This window comes from Coregonus lavaretus (assembly GCF_964263955.1).
Source record: "Coregonus lavaretus genome assembly, chromosome: 25".
In the NCBI taxonomy this organism is placed as follows: domain Eukaryota; kingdom Metazoa; phylum Chordata; class Actinopteri; order Salmoniformes; family Salmonidae; genus Coregonus; species Coregonus lavaretus.
Genome location: NC_140012.1, coordinates 10,540,772 through 10,557,634, shown reverse-complemented (window position 1 = coordinate 10,557,634; position 16,863 = coordinate 10,540,772). Strand labels below are relative to the sequence as shown.

General features: G+C 44.3%; 1 protein-coding gene across 1 annotated transcript in view; it reads left to right on the top strand.

Annotated features, from left to right (window-relative positions):
- Positions 1-16,863, top strand: part of LOC311100803 (ETS translocation variant 4-like) — a 38,107-nt gene that overhangs the window by 11,265 nt on the left and 9,979 nt on the right. The window contains exons 5-7 of the mRNA XM_084141769.1: positions 14,230-14,359; positions 14,662-14,862; positions 14,991-15,376. Coding sequence (XP_083997895.1) covers positions 14,230-14,359; positions 14,662-14,862; positions 14,991-15,376 — 717 coding nt within the window. The remainder of the gene's footprint in view (positions 1-14,229; positions 14,360-14,661; positions 14,863-14,990; positions 15,377-16,863) is intronic.

Below are 16,863 nucleotides of genomic sequence, written 5' to 3'. Positions count from 1 at the left end.
ATAAAAAATAAAATAAAATAAAGTATAGAGTGTCTGCACATGCTTGTGAATTGTTGCATTATTCAAGAGTGTAAAATGCTAGGGTTGCATTATTGAAGAGTGTAGCTAATATGTTTTAACTAGATGAAAAGTTGTTTGCATTGTTGAATAGTTTGCATGCTTACTGGCTAGTGTCTACTGTGATATTTACGGTAAATTCGGAGCTACAGAGTAAGAATGTCACAATGCCAGCCACAATGAAAGGTAAAGCAAGGATGTAATGTAAATTGAAAAATCGAAATACACTACATAGCCAAAAGTATGTGGACACATGCTCTTCGAATATCTCATTCCAAAATCATGGCCATTAATATGGAGTTGGTCCCCCCTTTTCTGCTATAACAGCCTCCACTCTTCTGGGAAGGCTTTCCACTAGATGTTGGAACATTGCTGCGGGGACTTTCTTCCATTCATCCACAAGAGCATTAGTGAGGTCGGGCACTGATGTTGGGCGATTAGGCCTGGCTCCACCCCCAAAGGTGTTCGATGGGGTGGAGGTCAGGGCTCAGTGCAGGCCAGTCAAGTTCTTCCACACCGATCTCGACAAACCATTTCTGTTTGGACCTCGCTTTGGGCACGGGGGCATTGTCATGCTGAAACAGGAAAGTGCCTTCCCCAAACTGTTGCCACAAAGTTGGATGCACAGGATCGTCTAGAATGGCATTGTATGCTGTAGCGTTAAGATTTACCTTTACTGGAACTAAGGGGCCTAGCTCAAACCTGAAAAACAGCCCCAGACCATTATTCCTCCTCCACCAAACTTTAGTTGGCACTATGCATTGGGGCAGGTAGAGTTCTCTTGGCATCCGCCAAACCCAGATTCGTCAGATGGTGAAGCGTGATTCATCACTCCAGAGAACGCATTTCCACTGCTCCAGAGTCCAATGGCGGCGAGCTTTACACCACTCCAGCCGATGCTTGGCATTGCGCATGGTGATCTTAGGCTTGTGTGCGGCTGCTCGGCTAAGGAAGCCCATTTCATGAAGCTCCCGACGAACAGTTCTTGTGCTGACGTTACTTCCAGAGGCAGTTTGGAACTCGGTAGTGAGTGTTGAAACCGAGGACAGACGATTTTTACACGCTTTACGCTTCAGCACTTTCCATTTCTTTCCATTTCCGGTTCCATTCTTTGAGCTTGTGTGGCCTACCACTTCGCGGCTGAGCCGTTGTTGCTCCTAGACGTTTCCAATTCACAATAACAGGACTTACTGTTGACCGGGGCAGCTTTAGCAGGGCAGAAATTTGACAAACTGACTTGTTGGAAAGGTGGCATCCTATGACGGTGCCACGTTGAAAGACACTGAGCTCTTCAGTACGGACCATTCTACTGCCAGTGTTTGTCTATGGAGATTGTATGGCTGTGTGCTCGATTTTATACACCTGTCAGAAATGGGTGTGGCTGAAATAGCCGAATCCACTAATTTGAATGGGTGTCCACATACTTTAGGCAATGTAGTGTATCTTCGCCAGTCCGCTCCTCAAATACTCTTCCAATTTTTGTCAATCTGAATAGGTCCTTATGGGTGAGTCCATTCAAAATGACGATGAATAGGACATTGGTATATTTAACAGCAAATGTGATGCAGAATTATCATAGCAATTTCAATGGATAAAGTCTCAATTAAACATGTTTTGAACATAATTTAAACTGAAAATAAGTCAGAAGTTTTATAGTGTGAAACTTAGCAACGGAGTTCCCCCTGGCCCTGCTCAAAACCCCTTAGCCCCAGTGACACATGCCCAGTGAAACATATTGTTCCTGTTTGTGGGCCAACAATGAGGAGGAGGAAGTGGTGATGAACCCTAGGGCACGCAAGGGTCATGTCTACTTAACCCTAGGCCAACCCAGCCATTCACTGCCAGCTTGCTGCCCATGGTTGACCCTGGTATGATCCGTAGGGTCATTGGGCTTCACTTTGACAGGCAGCTCACTTATATGCAGTAGTCTGAGCAGAGACGGGCTCAGGTTGACAGACAGCGCTTCTGCTAGCTCCTGCTGTTCACACTCAATGGCCAGAAGACTCTTTCGGGCTTCTCTATTCAACATGATGTGATGGGAAGCTCCAAGTTGACAGGCTGCCATAGACATAAAGATATTCTTCTACTTGTTTGGTAGCGAGTCTATTGAAGCCCCCAGTGGGTTAGATGAAAGCCTTGTCTGTTCCGATACCCGATTATGCATTATTCCATCAAACTCATCACTCTTCACCCTTGTAATATAGTTCTAAACAGGTGAGTCAGATGTTATAGTAACTCAGAGTACAGGACGCAAAGCTGGCAAACAAAATCCTAATTCCTTGTAACCACATTTTTTTGAGGCCGTATTGAAAAGGCGCCACAGCAAATCAAACATTGTATTCTGAGTCAGGTTGTTACCTGTATGGGTGTGAATGATAGAGGGAAAGAGAGAGAGAACGACAGAGAGAGAGAGAGAGAGAGAGAGAGGGATGAAGAGAGTAAAAACAGAGCGCTAGATGAAGGAGGGGGGACAATAAGTGATTGTGCAATACCTGCACATCTGGTAAATCTATCTATCTGTTCCCTTCTCCCTCAATAACATATAACAAGCAGGCTCTGTCTGCAGAGTTCCACTGAGGGAAGGTTATGTAAACACATGTCCTTTACCTCTGACCCATACTGTGTATTTGAAGGTAATTGACCTTCAAGCTTGAATACAATACATGTTTGTTCCTTAACATATGATTCACTGAATACCGTTATGAAATGAAGTTAATTATAAAGACGGGGATGACTTTCAGCTTGTGATAGCTAAAAGGGAGGGGGGATGTTGACTTTTGGGGGTTTGACAAAACCCCCTATCTGATCTTTAATGAGGCTGTTGGATACTGACAGACCCATTTGTTTCAATCTATCTGGCTGCAGGGAGGGAACTCAGTCAAATGTCAATCAAATCTTCCACGCACTGAATGTTTACTTAGTTTCTACTTTTTAAGGTTTTTAGAGTTGTCTAAGAGAGAATAAATGAGCCATTGATAAATGTGTTGTTACTGAAATACAAATTGTGTGGAAAGCAAGAGTTCTTTAAGTTCTGTTAGACGGAGAGCAGCCCAAGAGACACGTCCCATTCATAAATTTTCTCCTGAGTGTAAGAGGAAGCGTGTCTCCCCCTCTCCCCATTCATAAAAAAACTTCTACAGTACTACGTTACCCCCTTTGTGACCCCCCTCTCTACGAGTGGATTCTCTGACCCCTCCCTCTTCCTGCCTCTGTACAAACTAAGCCGAGTTTTAAATCTGGACACCCCAAACTACCCCCCCCTTCCTCTCTCTCTCTCCTTTCCTCCCTTCTCCCCTCTCTCTTTCTCTACACATTGAGTGTTCCAAGATGTGAGCTGATCCAGTAATTTCGGAGCTGTGTGGGCCGATTGTTTAGTTTTGGGCCTTGTAGTAATTATATAGGAAGTTGTGGCTGTAGATGCCGTTCCAGTCCTTTAGAGAGAAAAGGGGAAACGGGGAGAGAGAATGGGAGAGACAGAAAGAGATAGAGAGTGCAGTTGAGTGCGAACGCTCACAGCAGTTTGTCTCTTCGGTAGGAAGCGTTCTGCCTCGACATTCATTTTCCACCTTCTCTCTTGTTTGTGTTGTTGTGTTCCCCTGCTCACTCATTTGTTCAGAGCTGGCCCAATCAGTCCCCATTTGGAGCCCAGGGAGAGTGAATTGGTGAGCCTCTCCCTCTCTTTGCTCTCTCTCCACTCAAACGAAAAGAAATACGCAGCCCAGTGTTCTCAACTTTCCAAAATACAGCTGCTATGCAACAAGTCTGCAAAAACATCCAGGTGACTGCCAGATATGCATGGATACCATTCGCCCTGGGAGGATGATTCCTCTTCAATGTGTGTCCGTCCATGTGTGCGTGTGGTTATATGAGTGAATAGGTCATTTCTCTTTACAAACACACATGCGCACATGCATCCTGCCCACCTACACACACTATGCACACACTTCAGCCCCACAGTTTTATGAATGGGCTGGTTGTGAGAGACTGGCTGAAGCAGCATATTGGGTTAAGGGGAGGGAATCTCAATTAGTGCCGTTATTCTACTACTAACACTACAAAAAGAAAGAGAGAACAATTTAAATGTTTTATCTCTTTCCATTTGGTTTCTGCTAATGTAATCATTCTTTACAAAGGAGTTAAATTTATTTTTTATGTCTTCTCGATGTAGGGGTTTGAAAGAATCAATAGTTGTTTTCCCTGTTATAATGCACATGCTAATATAATACTTTTGCCACATAATACTCAATAAAAACGGTCTTCTATGGGTGAAGTAAATGTTGATTCAGACCGGTCCTGCAGACCAGTGACTGTATATGTAGAGATTTGAGGCAGCTCTAGCGGAGTGTCAGCTCAACCTTCTGAATGGGCAGTAGTGTGTGTTTTATTACAGAAGAGGGGGAAGTATGTGTGCATGTACGGGGAGAGAAAGGGGGGCTTGAGGAACGGCTGTGCTTTAACATTCTCCGCAGCTGGAATGTTTTCTCTTTCTAAGGTGAGAGCAGGGGAGAACAAGGGGGAACAGATGCAGGCAGGGGTGAGGCCTAAAAATAACAGGCCAGTTCCATGTTAAGCAATAATACATGACCTTCGAGAAACAAGAAGAGCACGTCAGCAAACCACGCACGGCATCACAATATAGCACCAGTGTTAATTACCTTTGGTGATGCTATAGTTTTTGCCAAGACAGGCAGCTAAGGCTATCCCTCTATTTTCTCTTCTTGACTGAGTCAGTCATAGCTGGGTCATGTTCAATAGGGAGAAAACGTTTTAAAAAGAAGTGAAACTGGGAGGTAGTACCTGAACTTGTCCAATAAGAACACAGATTTTCTCTGTTTTTCTCCGGTGTGTCTTACTAAACATGACCCTGGTTGGCTCATTGTTTACAACAACCACATGTGACTTTAAGACGGGATGGTTGATGGTTGAGGCTGAGGTCTTGCTGTAGTGACTTGCTGACAGAGGACAGGACGTGTGTGTGGAGTGAGCCTAGTAGAGCTGTATTGATCCTAAAGATTCCCCAGAGAGGGGGAGGAAGAGGGGGAGGCGGAGGGATAGATGAAAGGATAAAATGTGGATAAATCAGGAAAGGGGAGAGAGAGAGGAAGAGAGATAGAGGAAGAAATAGAGAGATTGAAGGGAGCGATAGAGCGAGAGGATCTGTGGATGTGGCATGTGCTCTGATCATTACGGGGAGGTGTCCGGCCAGGCTTTCTACTAGGGCTTGATGGGAACAGTGCAGCACGTGTTATCTATCTCCAGTCAAGATAAGCCTGGTCTGCCCCCATATCTCCTCCCCCATCCCTCCAGCCCATTAAACATTAAGAGGGGACAGCGATATTGGGGGCTGAGGGATCGAGAGTGAAGGGTCAATATTGTGCCACATTAATCACACCCCCTGCTTTCTGCGATGGAACGTCCCGCTCGCTGCCCGTGTCCTGGGATGGGGATATATTGTATTTTGTCCACTAAACAGCAATGGGGGAGAAAGATTTATAGACAGTCAATGGCCATTTATAAAATACCACCGCAATGCACTGGAGATGAAATGGACAATGGATGAAGTGTGATTAATCTAAATGTTTAAAGAGATACAAGTCATATTTTTTGTCAATAGGAAGGCTATGGCCAACTTTGATTCAACTTAGATTTAGTGCAGCTGCGTGCATTTGATTCTGTATCACTGTACAGTACATGTTGTTATTCACAGTCAATGGTGGATGACATCATTTAATTTAACATTTAAGGCACACATGATATGAAAAGGGAATTCCTACAGTCAAAAGGGAAGTGAGAAGTGAAACTTGGATGATGGCAACGTGTGACGCTCCATACTCTGGTCACAAGTACTGAGTTTCATTCAAGTCCACCACATCCTCTTACCCAACACAACATCAAGCTACACATAATAAAATAAAACCAAAATGCATCAAACACTTCAGTTTATCTTAAAGCATCTTGATATCTCTCACATAGTTAATCGGTTTTGAATCAACAAAGCCAAGGGAGTTAAAAGGACTTGCCACGTCGCTTTCCCGTCCAATTGCTTCCTGTTGATACTACAGTACTGTATATCAATCGTGTCAGGCTCGTTTGGCAGGTATCTGACAACAATGCTTTAAATATTCAAGGAAGTCAAGTAGCAAAAGCATTATCCGATCAGAAAGGGTGACCCGTAAATCAGAGAGGGAACACTAATGGTTAAATGGACCAAGCGTTGGCTTTTAAAGATGCCGAGTTGTCAGTTCGCCCCTCGCTCTCTCTGCTCTTTCTGATTGTGCATTGACCTGAGAAGCACACATGTCCAGCACATGTTTCCATGTGCAAGTAGAGTAGCTGCTGCATTGTCTCTCTAGTCTCAATGATGTGGAACACATTGAATCGCCGTCATTGACTCGCCATCCCACTGGATTTTCCACTGACGCATTATTACACTGAACAAAAATATAAACGCAACATGTAAAGTGTTGGTCCCATGTTTCATGAGCTGAAATGAAAGATCCCAGAAATGTTCCACACGCACAAAAGGCTTATTTCTCTCAAATTTGTTTACATCTCTGTTAGTGAGCATTGATCCTTTGCCAAGATAATCCATCCACCTGACAGGTGTCGCATATCAAGAAGCTGATTAAACAGCATAATCATTACATAGGTGCACCTTGTTCTGGGGATAATAAAAGGCCATTCTAAAACGTGCAGTTTTGTCACACAACACAATGACACAGATGTCTCAAGTTTTGAGGGAGCGTGCAACTGGCATGCTGACTGGAGGAATGTCCACCAGAGCTGTTACCAGAGAATTTAATGTTAATTTCTCTACCATAAGCCGCCTCCAACGTCGTTTTAGAGAATTTGGCAGTACGTCCAACCGGCCTCACAACCGCAGACCACGTGTATGGCGTCATGTGGGCGAGCGGTTTGCTGATGTCAACGTTGTGAACAGAGTGCCCCATGGTGGTGGTGGGGTTATGGTATGGGCAGGCTTAAGCTACAGACAATGAACACAATTGCATTTTAACGATGGCAATTTGAATGCACAGAGATACCGTGACAAGATCCTGAGGCCCATTGTCGTGCCATTCACCCACTGCCATCACCTCATGTTTCAGCATGATAATGCACAGCCCCATGTCGCAAGGATCTGTACAGATTCCTGGAAGCTAAAAATGTCCCAGTTCTTCAATGGCCTGCATACTCACCAGACATGTCACCTATTAAGCAGGTTTGGGATGCTCTGGATTGATGTGTATGACAGCGTGTTCCACTTCCCGCCAATAGCCAGCAACTTCGCACAGCCATTGAAGAGGAGTGGGACAACAATCCACAGGCCACAGTCAACAGCCTGATCAACTCTATGCGAAGGAAATGTGTTGCGCTGCATGAGGCAAATGGTAGTCACACCAGATACTGACTGGTTTTCTGCTCCAGGACTACCTTTTTTTAAAGGTATCTGTGACCAACAGATGCATATCTGTATTCCCAGTCATGTGAAATCCATAGATTAGGGCCTAATGAATTGATTTAAATTGACTGATTTTCTTATATAAACTGTGCCTAAGTCAAATCTTTGAAATTGTTGCATGTTGCGTTTATATTTTTGTTCAGTATACTGTACATACAGTACTTTCAATGTGTGGGCCAACATACTTGGAATTAAATTTCACCTAAATGTTTACAGCGAGTGATTTTTTTTTTTTTCTGTACTTGATAGGCTTGAAAGTTACAGCAGTGGCAATAAGCCCAGTTGAAAATAAATTCTAAAAATCACTACAACAAAAAAGGTGCCAGAATTAGGTGTAGATGAACAGCATGTGTTGATATATTTGACCTCTGCCATCATAAAATATAAAACTATTGTCTATCCATCATGCCTCCTACTGTCTACAGTTGAGCCAGGCCACAGTCAGAGAGAGGAATGCTATACACAGTTGAAGTTGGAAGTTTACATACACCTTAGCCAAATACATTTAAACTCAGTTTTTCACAATTCCTGACATTTAATCCTAGTAGAAATTCCCTGTTTTAGGTCAGTTAGGATCACCACTTTATTTTAAGAATGTGAAATGTCAGAATAATAGTAGAGATAATGATTTATTTATTTATTTCATCACATTTCCAGTGGGTCAGAAGTTTACGTACACTCAATTAGTATTTGGTAGCATTGCCTTTAAATTGTTTAACTTGGGTCAAATGTTTCGGGTAGCCTTCCACAAGCTTCCCACAATAAGTTGGATGAAATTTGGCCCATTCCTCCTGACAGAGCTGGTGTAACTGAGTGAGGTTTGTAGGCCTCCTTGCTCGCACACGCTTTTTCAGTTCTTCCCACAAATGTTCTATAGGATTGAGGTCAGGGCTTTGTGATGGCCACTCCAATACCTTGACTTTGTTGTCCTTAAGCCATTTTGCCACAACTTTGGAAGTATGCTTGGGGTCATTGTCCATTTGGAAGACCCATTTGCGACCAAGCTTTAACATCCTGACTGATGTCTTGAGATGTTGCTTCAATATATACACATAATTTTCCTTCCTCATGATGCCATCTATTTTGTGAAGTGCACCAATCCCTCCTGCAGCAAAGCACCCCCACAGCATGATGCTGCCACCCCCATGCTTCACGGTTGGAATGGTGTTCTTCGGCTTGCAAGCTGCCCCCTTTTTCCTCCAAACATAACGATGGTCATTATGGCCAAACAGTTATATTTTTGTTTCATCAGACCAGAGGACATTTCTCCAAAAAGTACGATCTTTGTCCCCATGTGCAGTTGCAAACCGTAGTCTGGCTTTTTTAATGCCGGATTTGGAGCAGTGGCTTCTTCCTTGCTGAGCGGCCTTTCAGGGTATGTCGATATAGGACTCGTTTTACTATGGATATAGATACTTTTGTACCTGTTTCCTCCAGCATCTTCACAAGGTCCTTTGCTGTTCTGGGATTGATTTGCACTTTTCGCACCAAAGTACGTTCATCTCTAGGAGACAGAACGCGTCTCCTTCCTGAGCGGTATGACGGCTGCGTGGTCCCATGGTGTTTATACTGGCGTACTATTGTTTATACAGATGAACGTGGTACCTTCAGGCGTTTGGAAATTGCTCCCAAGGATGAACCAGACTTGTGGAGGTCTACAATTTTCTTTCTGAGGTCTTGGCTGATTTCTTTTGATTTTCCCATGATGTCAAGCAAAGAGGCACTGAGTTTGAAGGTAGGCCTTGAAATACATCCACAGGTACACCTCCAATTGACTCAAATGATGTCAATTAGCCTATCAGAAGCTTCTAAAGCCATGACATCATTTTCTGGAATTTTCCAAGCTGTTTAAAGGCACAGTCAACTTAGTGTATGTAAACTTCTGACCCACTGGAATTGTGAAACAGTGAATTATAAGTGAAATAATCTGTCTGTAAACAATTGTTGGAAAAAGTATATGTCCTAACCGACTTGCCAAAACTATAGTTTGTTAACAAGAAATTTGTGGAGTGGTTGAAAAACGAGTTTTAATGACTCCAACCTAAGTGTATGTAAACTTCCGACTTCAACTGTAACATATCCCAGAAATCAATCAGTTCCTTTCAAAACCTTTAGAGCCATTGTGATATTATAATCCTTGTTGTTTTTATTGATCGGTCATCGTTGAGATCAATTGGCCAGTGGGGAACCAGCTCTCTCTCTCTCTCTCTCTCTCTCTCTCTGACTTTTGAGAAAGAGCCACTCTTGGGTGTACAGTACATGTGCAGTTTGTATAAGTCATGTACTAATAATGGAAATGCTATCATGTAGCATTCAAGGAAAGTCCTGTGACAGTTGAAATACACCTCCATTTGTTCTCATGGTTTACCTATGGCAGTAGTTTGCAATACTATTCACCCTATTTGACATTGAACCCCCCCCCACCTCGCGGGCCAAACATTTTAGTGGTCCCCCCCTCTTGATGGTGAAAATACAAATGTATGTTTTAAAGCTAATTCCCTGCAATTCTGCACATTTTGCCATGGCTTATGCCATGTTAATGATATTTATGTGAGAGTGACTAACAAAATCAATAGTGGCTCCCTAGAGGTCAGGGCCCCTGGACACGTGCCCGGCTTGACCGGTCGTTATTTGGCCATGATTACTACAAGTTTAGATAGATGGCTAGACTAATTTACCAATCTAAAAATGGTTAGCTAAAATGGCTAATTGAGTGACTGATAGTGACTGACATAATAAGGGAAAAAATTGCTGATGCACAACCAAATTTCGAACTTGCACCTTGTGTATTCTACTATTCTAACTCTCAACCGTAAGTTGAGAACCTGACTGAGTTTTTTTTTTTTGGGGGGGGGGTTGGGGGCCCCGCTCATGTCGCTTATGCCTGGAACCGGCCCTGAACCAGAATGATAAGTCACTGGGATGCTCACTGGCTGGCTGGTGGATACAGAAGCTGTCACGGCCTGCAGACTTCCAGAGACAGAGACTTCCCATCCCAGAGATAAACACCCCAATGTAAAGTTCTCCAGATCTTCTCTCACTGAGTTCAGGTTTGATTTCCCCTAGAGGATAACCTTTAATGGTAGGAAATGCTCTGTATAAAATAAACTGAGGAGTTTACAGGGGGGGTTTCCTACCTGGCATTCAATCCTGGCTGCCACTTGTTTGATCATTGCCATTAGCTACCAAGCTATGATTGGAATCCTGTACAAACGGAAGATCACAAGAGGATAGCGAGACGAGATAGATACCCTATTTTTTATTCTTCCTTGATACTTGATGTTTTCAACTTTAAGTCTATTGATGACACAACACTCTGAATCCTGAATTCCTCTTTGCGTTACACAATGTAGTAGCATGGCTATGACAAGGTATTTCTTCAGCACTTCATGTCCTAAGCCTCAGAAGAATGTCCCATTTCAGACGAGCTTCTGGTGGCTCCTCAGTCCTGAGGAGTTCTTACTAGTACCTCCATATGTTCCAGCTGAGGACCCTTTTGTGTGGGCGGAGACGGGGGTGGAGGGGTGAAGGGGGTGGGGGTCTCAGGTCCTGACATTTGTTTGTGGTGGGTGTTGACTGAATAGTTCCCCTCCATAATAATCCCTCCACTTCCTAAAGCACTCAACCATGACCATCACCTTTCACCCTGCATCCTCCCCCAAAGCTTCTCATTTACATATGTAAAGTCCAACCTACTCCTCCCTACATCCCCGACCTGGGTCATCTTGCCGATAGGGGTGAACAGATTGGGAATGAATGGTGAGACACCAGAGAAAGCAAAAATGCAAAGATTGGAAAAACTAATCAGAAAGAGGAGCAAACACAAGATGAAAATGTTCAACTTTCATCACAAGAAGAATACTTTCCACAGGCCCTACAGCCCTACTCCATTTATTTTGAGGGGAGAATAAGAAAATCACATCAGCAGTAAACGTCTCTAAAGTTACTCACCCCTACCTAATGATGTTGAGATACACCAGGTTAGGATGTGTTCATATTTCCGGTCCCCCCAACACCCATTCCAAATATTAAGAGAGGACACACACATCCCCTCTCTGCCTTAACACTGTGTACCTTATGTGTACAGTATCTGTCCAGAAAGATCTAAACACTTCTCTAGGCCATTATACAGTACATTATGTTTAAGTTCACCACACCTCCTTAGAAAAAACATATTGAAATAGAATATGAGGATCTTGAAGAAAAGGTGATGTAACTACTAACAGAGCTGTAGAGAGGGAAACCAGAGCCTGTAAGCTGGGGTCAAATGTCCCCAAATAAAACCAAGAGGGAAGGGCAATGCTGTCCAAACTCTGTTTATATGACTGCCACTACTTTATAAACTTTGGGAGCAAATGTTATGTCATTTGAACTGGATTAACCTCAATAATGTACATTTTTTCAAATATTTGTAAAACCGTCATTTGTTAAACCGTTTTGAAACCGTACATTTTAGGAATCCCCCTTTTTCTATTTGAAATCAATCAGAATTTTTCTGCCGTGTGATTCATTTAAGATACTATTTGAAGAGGTAGGGTTTCAGAAGTTTTCTGAAAATGGGCAGGGACTCCGCTGTCCTAGCTTCAGGGGGAAGCTGGTTTCACCATTGGGGTGCCAGTCCAGAGAAGAGATCAAATACAGCTCAAATTTTTGAATATTTCTATAAGGATCAAGGGATGTAGACTAATCCAATGTCTCCAATCCTTTGATCCTGGGCTTGACAAATCATTTGATTCATTAGGGCTTCGTTAACGGGGAAGTCAGCCAACTCCTGCTAATTGAGGAAGCGTGCCAGACAACAACAGCACCAATCACACACACACAGCCATCCCGTGCTCATTTACAAGAGTAATTCATATTGTAGATCCTGACAGACAAATCTCCACCAACCCACTACAGTGCTGTGCTTCATTCTCAAACAGCGACCCATGCTCTTGGCTCGATGCTGTTCAGAACAGTATGCAGTGTTTGAAATGAAACATGTTCTGAGGCTGTCCTCAGAAGCGGGGCCACATCAAAAGGCAATATGTCTGCCAATCATATTAGCTGCTCCACTTGGGCTGCATTGTGACTGGACTTTTTATAGTACACACTACACACCATGGATTGTTTGCAGTTCATGATTGTGGCACAAAGCGAGAGTCAATATGTGAGACAAGCACAACCCACACAGACGTATTCGAAAGTCAGTCAGTCATGTGCCACCCTGGGTATAAAGAGAAGGGAAGAGAGCAGAGGGATTTGGAGGACTGGAATGTTATTGTGTCTGTGTTGGAAATCTGGGTAAATACTTTCTAATCCTTTCTGATCGCACTCTGAAGCCAACACTTCCTCACCTACCCGGGTTTGTCAAGGGAGAGAGGAGAATAAATAATAGGGTTTCCTCTGTTCCACAAGCTGTCTGTCTGCTTGTCTTTCTGTCTGCTTGTCTTTCTGTCTGCCTGTCTTTCTGTCTGCTTGTCTTTCTGTCTGCTTGTCTTTCTGTCTGCCTGTCTTTCTGTCTGCTTGTCTTTCTGTCTGCTTGTCTTTCTGTCTGCTTGTCTTTCTGTCTGCCTGTCTTTCGGTCTGCCTGTCTTTCTGTCTGTCTGTGGCTTTCTCTCTCTCTTTCTCAGTCTCTTTCATTCTGTCTTTATTTCTCCCCGATTGTCTCTTTTTCTTTTGGCCTCTCTCCATTCCGCTCTATCCTTCTCTTCTACTGTGTTGCTCTCTTTGAATAACTGTAGAAGTTCCTTTCGCAGCTTTTACAGTCAGTCGCTGCATTTTTTCTCCTCCCTTTTTGTGAATGGGATACATACAGTATGTAATTACCTGGTCTCGGGTTTCAGCGGGGCCTGTTCTGTCAGCACCACACCCACTGCAGTCACACACAGTGCAGACACACACACACACACACACACACACACATATAAACACAGTCCTCCCCAGCTGGAAGTGCACAGCTGCTGCTGTTTACCCTCTCAGGCCCAGAAAAACATCCTGTGCTGTACAGTCGGTGAAAACCTCCCCTCACATAATAAACACAGCCTCGGCACAGTTTGAAGCCCCACTTTTGGTGATTTGTGTGGCCTTTAAGACAAAGGTCCTCACCAAGAGAAGAGCTTGATAGACAGTTGATGTCTTACGTAGAGTTTGGATTGAAAATTGAAAAAAATATAGACTGTGCAGAAGAGGAGGGTCTTGTAAACAGCTCAGAATGTTTGCAATTGAAGAATGAAACCAAGACAAAACATTTTTATCTAGCCATCTCCCTTTGGAAAAGAAGGTTATTAACTGAAATACCCAAAATTATATAACATTGTTTGCCAAGGAAATAAAGAATGTATTATGTCTCACTCAAACCAAAGTGTTACGTTGCCTTTTGCTCATCCAAAGACAGTGTCGTTGTTTAGCTTTGGCTTGAATTTGTGTTGGGTACAAAGGAAGTTATGGCTGGTGTTGTGTCTGGAGGAGAGGGCAAAAAGTGGGCGAGGACACCAACGGCTTCCAAATGAACTGCAGGAATGTGTGTACGCACGCGTGTCTTATGTGTGTTTAGATGTGTCTGTCTGCATCCCTTTCAATTGACTGTCACTTAAGCGTTCTGGCAAGTATTAGGGATTCCGGTGTGGACAGAAGTATCTGCTTTGCCTTTGAGCTTGACAACACAACAGAGGGTTAAAAAAAATAATAATCCATGTGTGCCAACCTCCTCTTCTGTCTCTGTTCTTCTACAGCAGTGGCATTCCACAGCCCTCCAGTCACCATCAAGAAGGAACCACAGAGCCCAGGATCCGACCCCAGCCAGTCCTGTAGCCACAAGCAGACATTCACCTACCCCAATGGAGAGCAGTGCCTTTACGCCAGGTACGCATGTCAGTAAGTAAAGTACACAGCTAATTATGGCCCATTTACAAACATTTTATAGTTAGAGGGTCCATAGCAAGTCACTAGTCAGCCAATTCCAGTCAATTATCATACATAAGTCAGTGCAGCAGAGTGACCAGACCACAAGCTACTGACCACAACGCCAGGAACTACAAAACAGCCATCCCCCGTAAGCCCAGTTTGGCTTACTGACCTGTATTACTAATGCTAGGGCCTACTACTGATGCCATGGTAGTACTCATAAACCACATTAGGATTCATAAACTATGTGTGTTTTCCAGTGCCTATGAGCAGAAGAGGGCTGCAGGACCCAATAAGACCTCCTGCCCCCCAGGGACGCCCATGTCCCCCATGCAGCAGCATTACTCCCCAAAGCAAGTCGGGGGCGCAAATGGACGGCCTGACAACATGGCCTACAACATGAACCACCCTGCCGCCTCCCAGCCTCTGCCCAGCCACAACAACTACCCCATGAACCCCAGGTATTGCCCCCTGTCCTGTACAAAATACTTAAACGTGTGCCAAAAAAGTACATGCCTTTGGTGGGTGACATAATTATGTGTTGTCGTTACTGATCGTTTTTCATAACCGCTCTCTTCCCTTCTCTCAGTTCCAGGTATCAGGCCCCCTCAGCAGACATGTGCCCCCCGGGGTTCCCCCCTCAAGGGCAGGCCTTCCAGCGCATGCACCCTGCCCCAGCCGGAGGTGGTGGCGGTGGAGGAGGGGGTGGAGGACCAGGTGGAGGTGGTGTTGGCTACCACCGGCAGCACTTAGACCCGTGTCTGCCCTACCTGCAGCAGAGCTTCAAGCAGGAGTATCTGGACCCTCTGTACGAGAGGGCTGCCCACATGGCAGGACAAGGACACGGGCCTGGGCCAGGGCATGGATCAGGGCACGGACCTCACCAACACCAACACTCCCACCCCCATCCTCACAGGTTCCCCCCTGCCCACATGATGGTGAAGCAGGAGCCGACTGACTACACCTATGAGCCTGGTGAGTGATCAAAGCATGGAGGGCCCTAGAGCAGAATGACAGAGATACAGTATGAGTATGTTTTGAATGGCAGCCATCGCTTTGTATAAAGAGTCTATCTATACTGAATAGCTAATGGTTTTTGGATGGAAGCTAATCTTTAATGGGAGTCACTGAGCATCATTCCTCCCTAACAAATCACAACACACTGACACACTGAACACTTCAAAACATACCCAAACTAATCCTATGTCACTCAAAAGAACATGTAGGATGTATACAACCCAATTACCTACACATTGCAATGTTATGTACATATTGCTTTGTGGCTTTTGCTCTCTGTCCTACAAAAGATAATTTGAGCCAACCTGGTGTGTCTGGCTAACCTTAGAACAAAATGTCTAAAAGCAGACACTTCTATATCTACAACAGACTTTTCCCTACCCCCTCCCTACCTCCAAACTCCTCCTTTCAACTCCCTGACACTTTGCAAAAAAAGGTCTCGACTCCTGTCTGTAATTCAGTTTTATTCCCTCCTCTACACTCCTCCCCGCTCCCTCTCTCGTCTCACTGAAAGGAAGGCAGAGGAATTTCATTGAGAAAATGGAGGGCACTGGAAAGACTAGAGTCCCCAGTGGAGCACTCTGGGGTATTGGGTTGCAACAGCGCCTTCCTTTCTGCAGGCAGATGAACTCATAATGGAAAAATGAGCGTGGCCGCAGTAACACGAACCTCTCACTGGCTGGGATGTGGAGGGGGAAGGAGAGGGTGGGGGTAGCCAGGGCCCTTGGCAACAACAGACTGAGAACCAGCCCTACCACCACAGCACAGCCTCAAAGCCTGGCGGTTCCCTTTAAGCCGTGCTAGGATGCAAACACAAGGGCTGGAAACGCAATATGTTGTATAAGTGACATATGTATGTTGTGCATATAAGTGACAGTCAACTGGGAGCAGAGCTGTCTTTGTTGTGGAGTCTTATGGGCACAGTGGACAAACACAGGTACAAAGAGAGCCTCCCAGCGCTGAAACCAGCATACCTCTCTATACAATAACATGTAAGACCGACGATCTAAATTCTTTGGACTTTTTTATGTTTTTGATAGAAGCCGTAAATTGCTCAGAAAGTTAAACTTTGTGCTTGAATAATTTTGACAGCCTTAGTGGATAAACTGGACTCTGGTGGTAGGAGGAGGAGGAGGAGTTGAGGGGGCTGGTAGGCCTGCCCGAGAGTTATGCCACAAATAAGAGCTGGCCAGCTGTTTTGCCTGCTCAGAAATTCTATCACAAGGACCTCATAGGTCTACAGGCACTCAAATGTGACCAAATCAAATCAAAATGATTGATAAGTGCACCCCTAGGCTTGAGGCAGTTATGTGGTTCAGGCTTGTGAATAAAGTTGTCTTTTTCACATTCAAATTTCCGTCTAGTAAAATAATGTGTGCTATTGTATTGTGTGAAAGACACAAAATGGCTCCAAAAACTGGCTACACCAGCAGCACACAATTTAC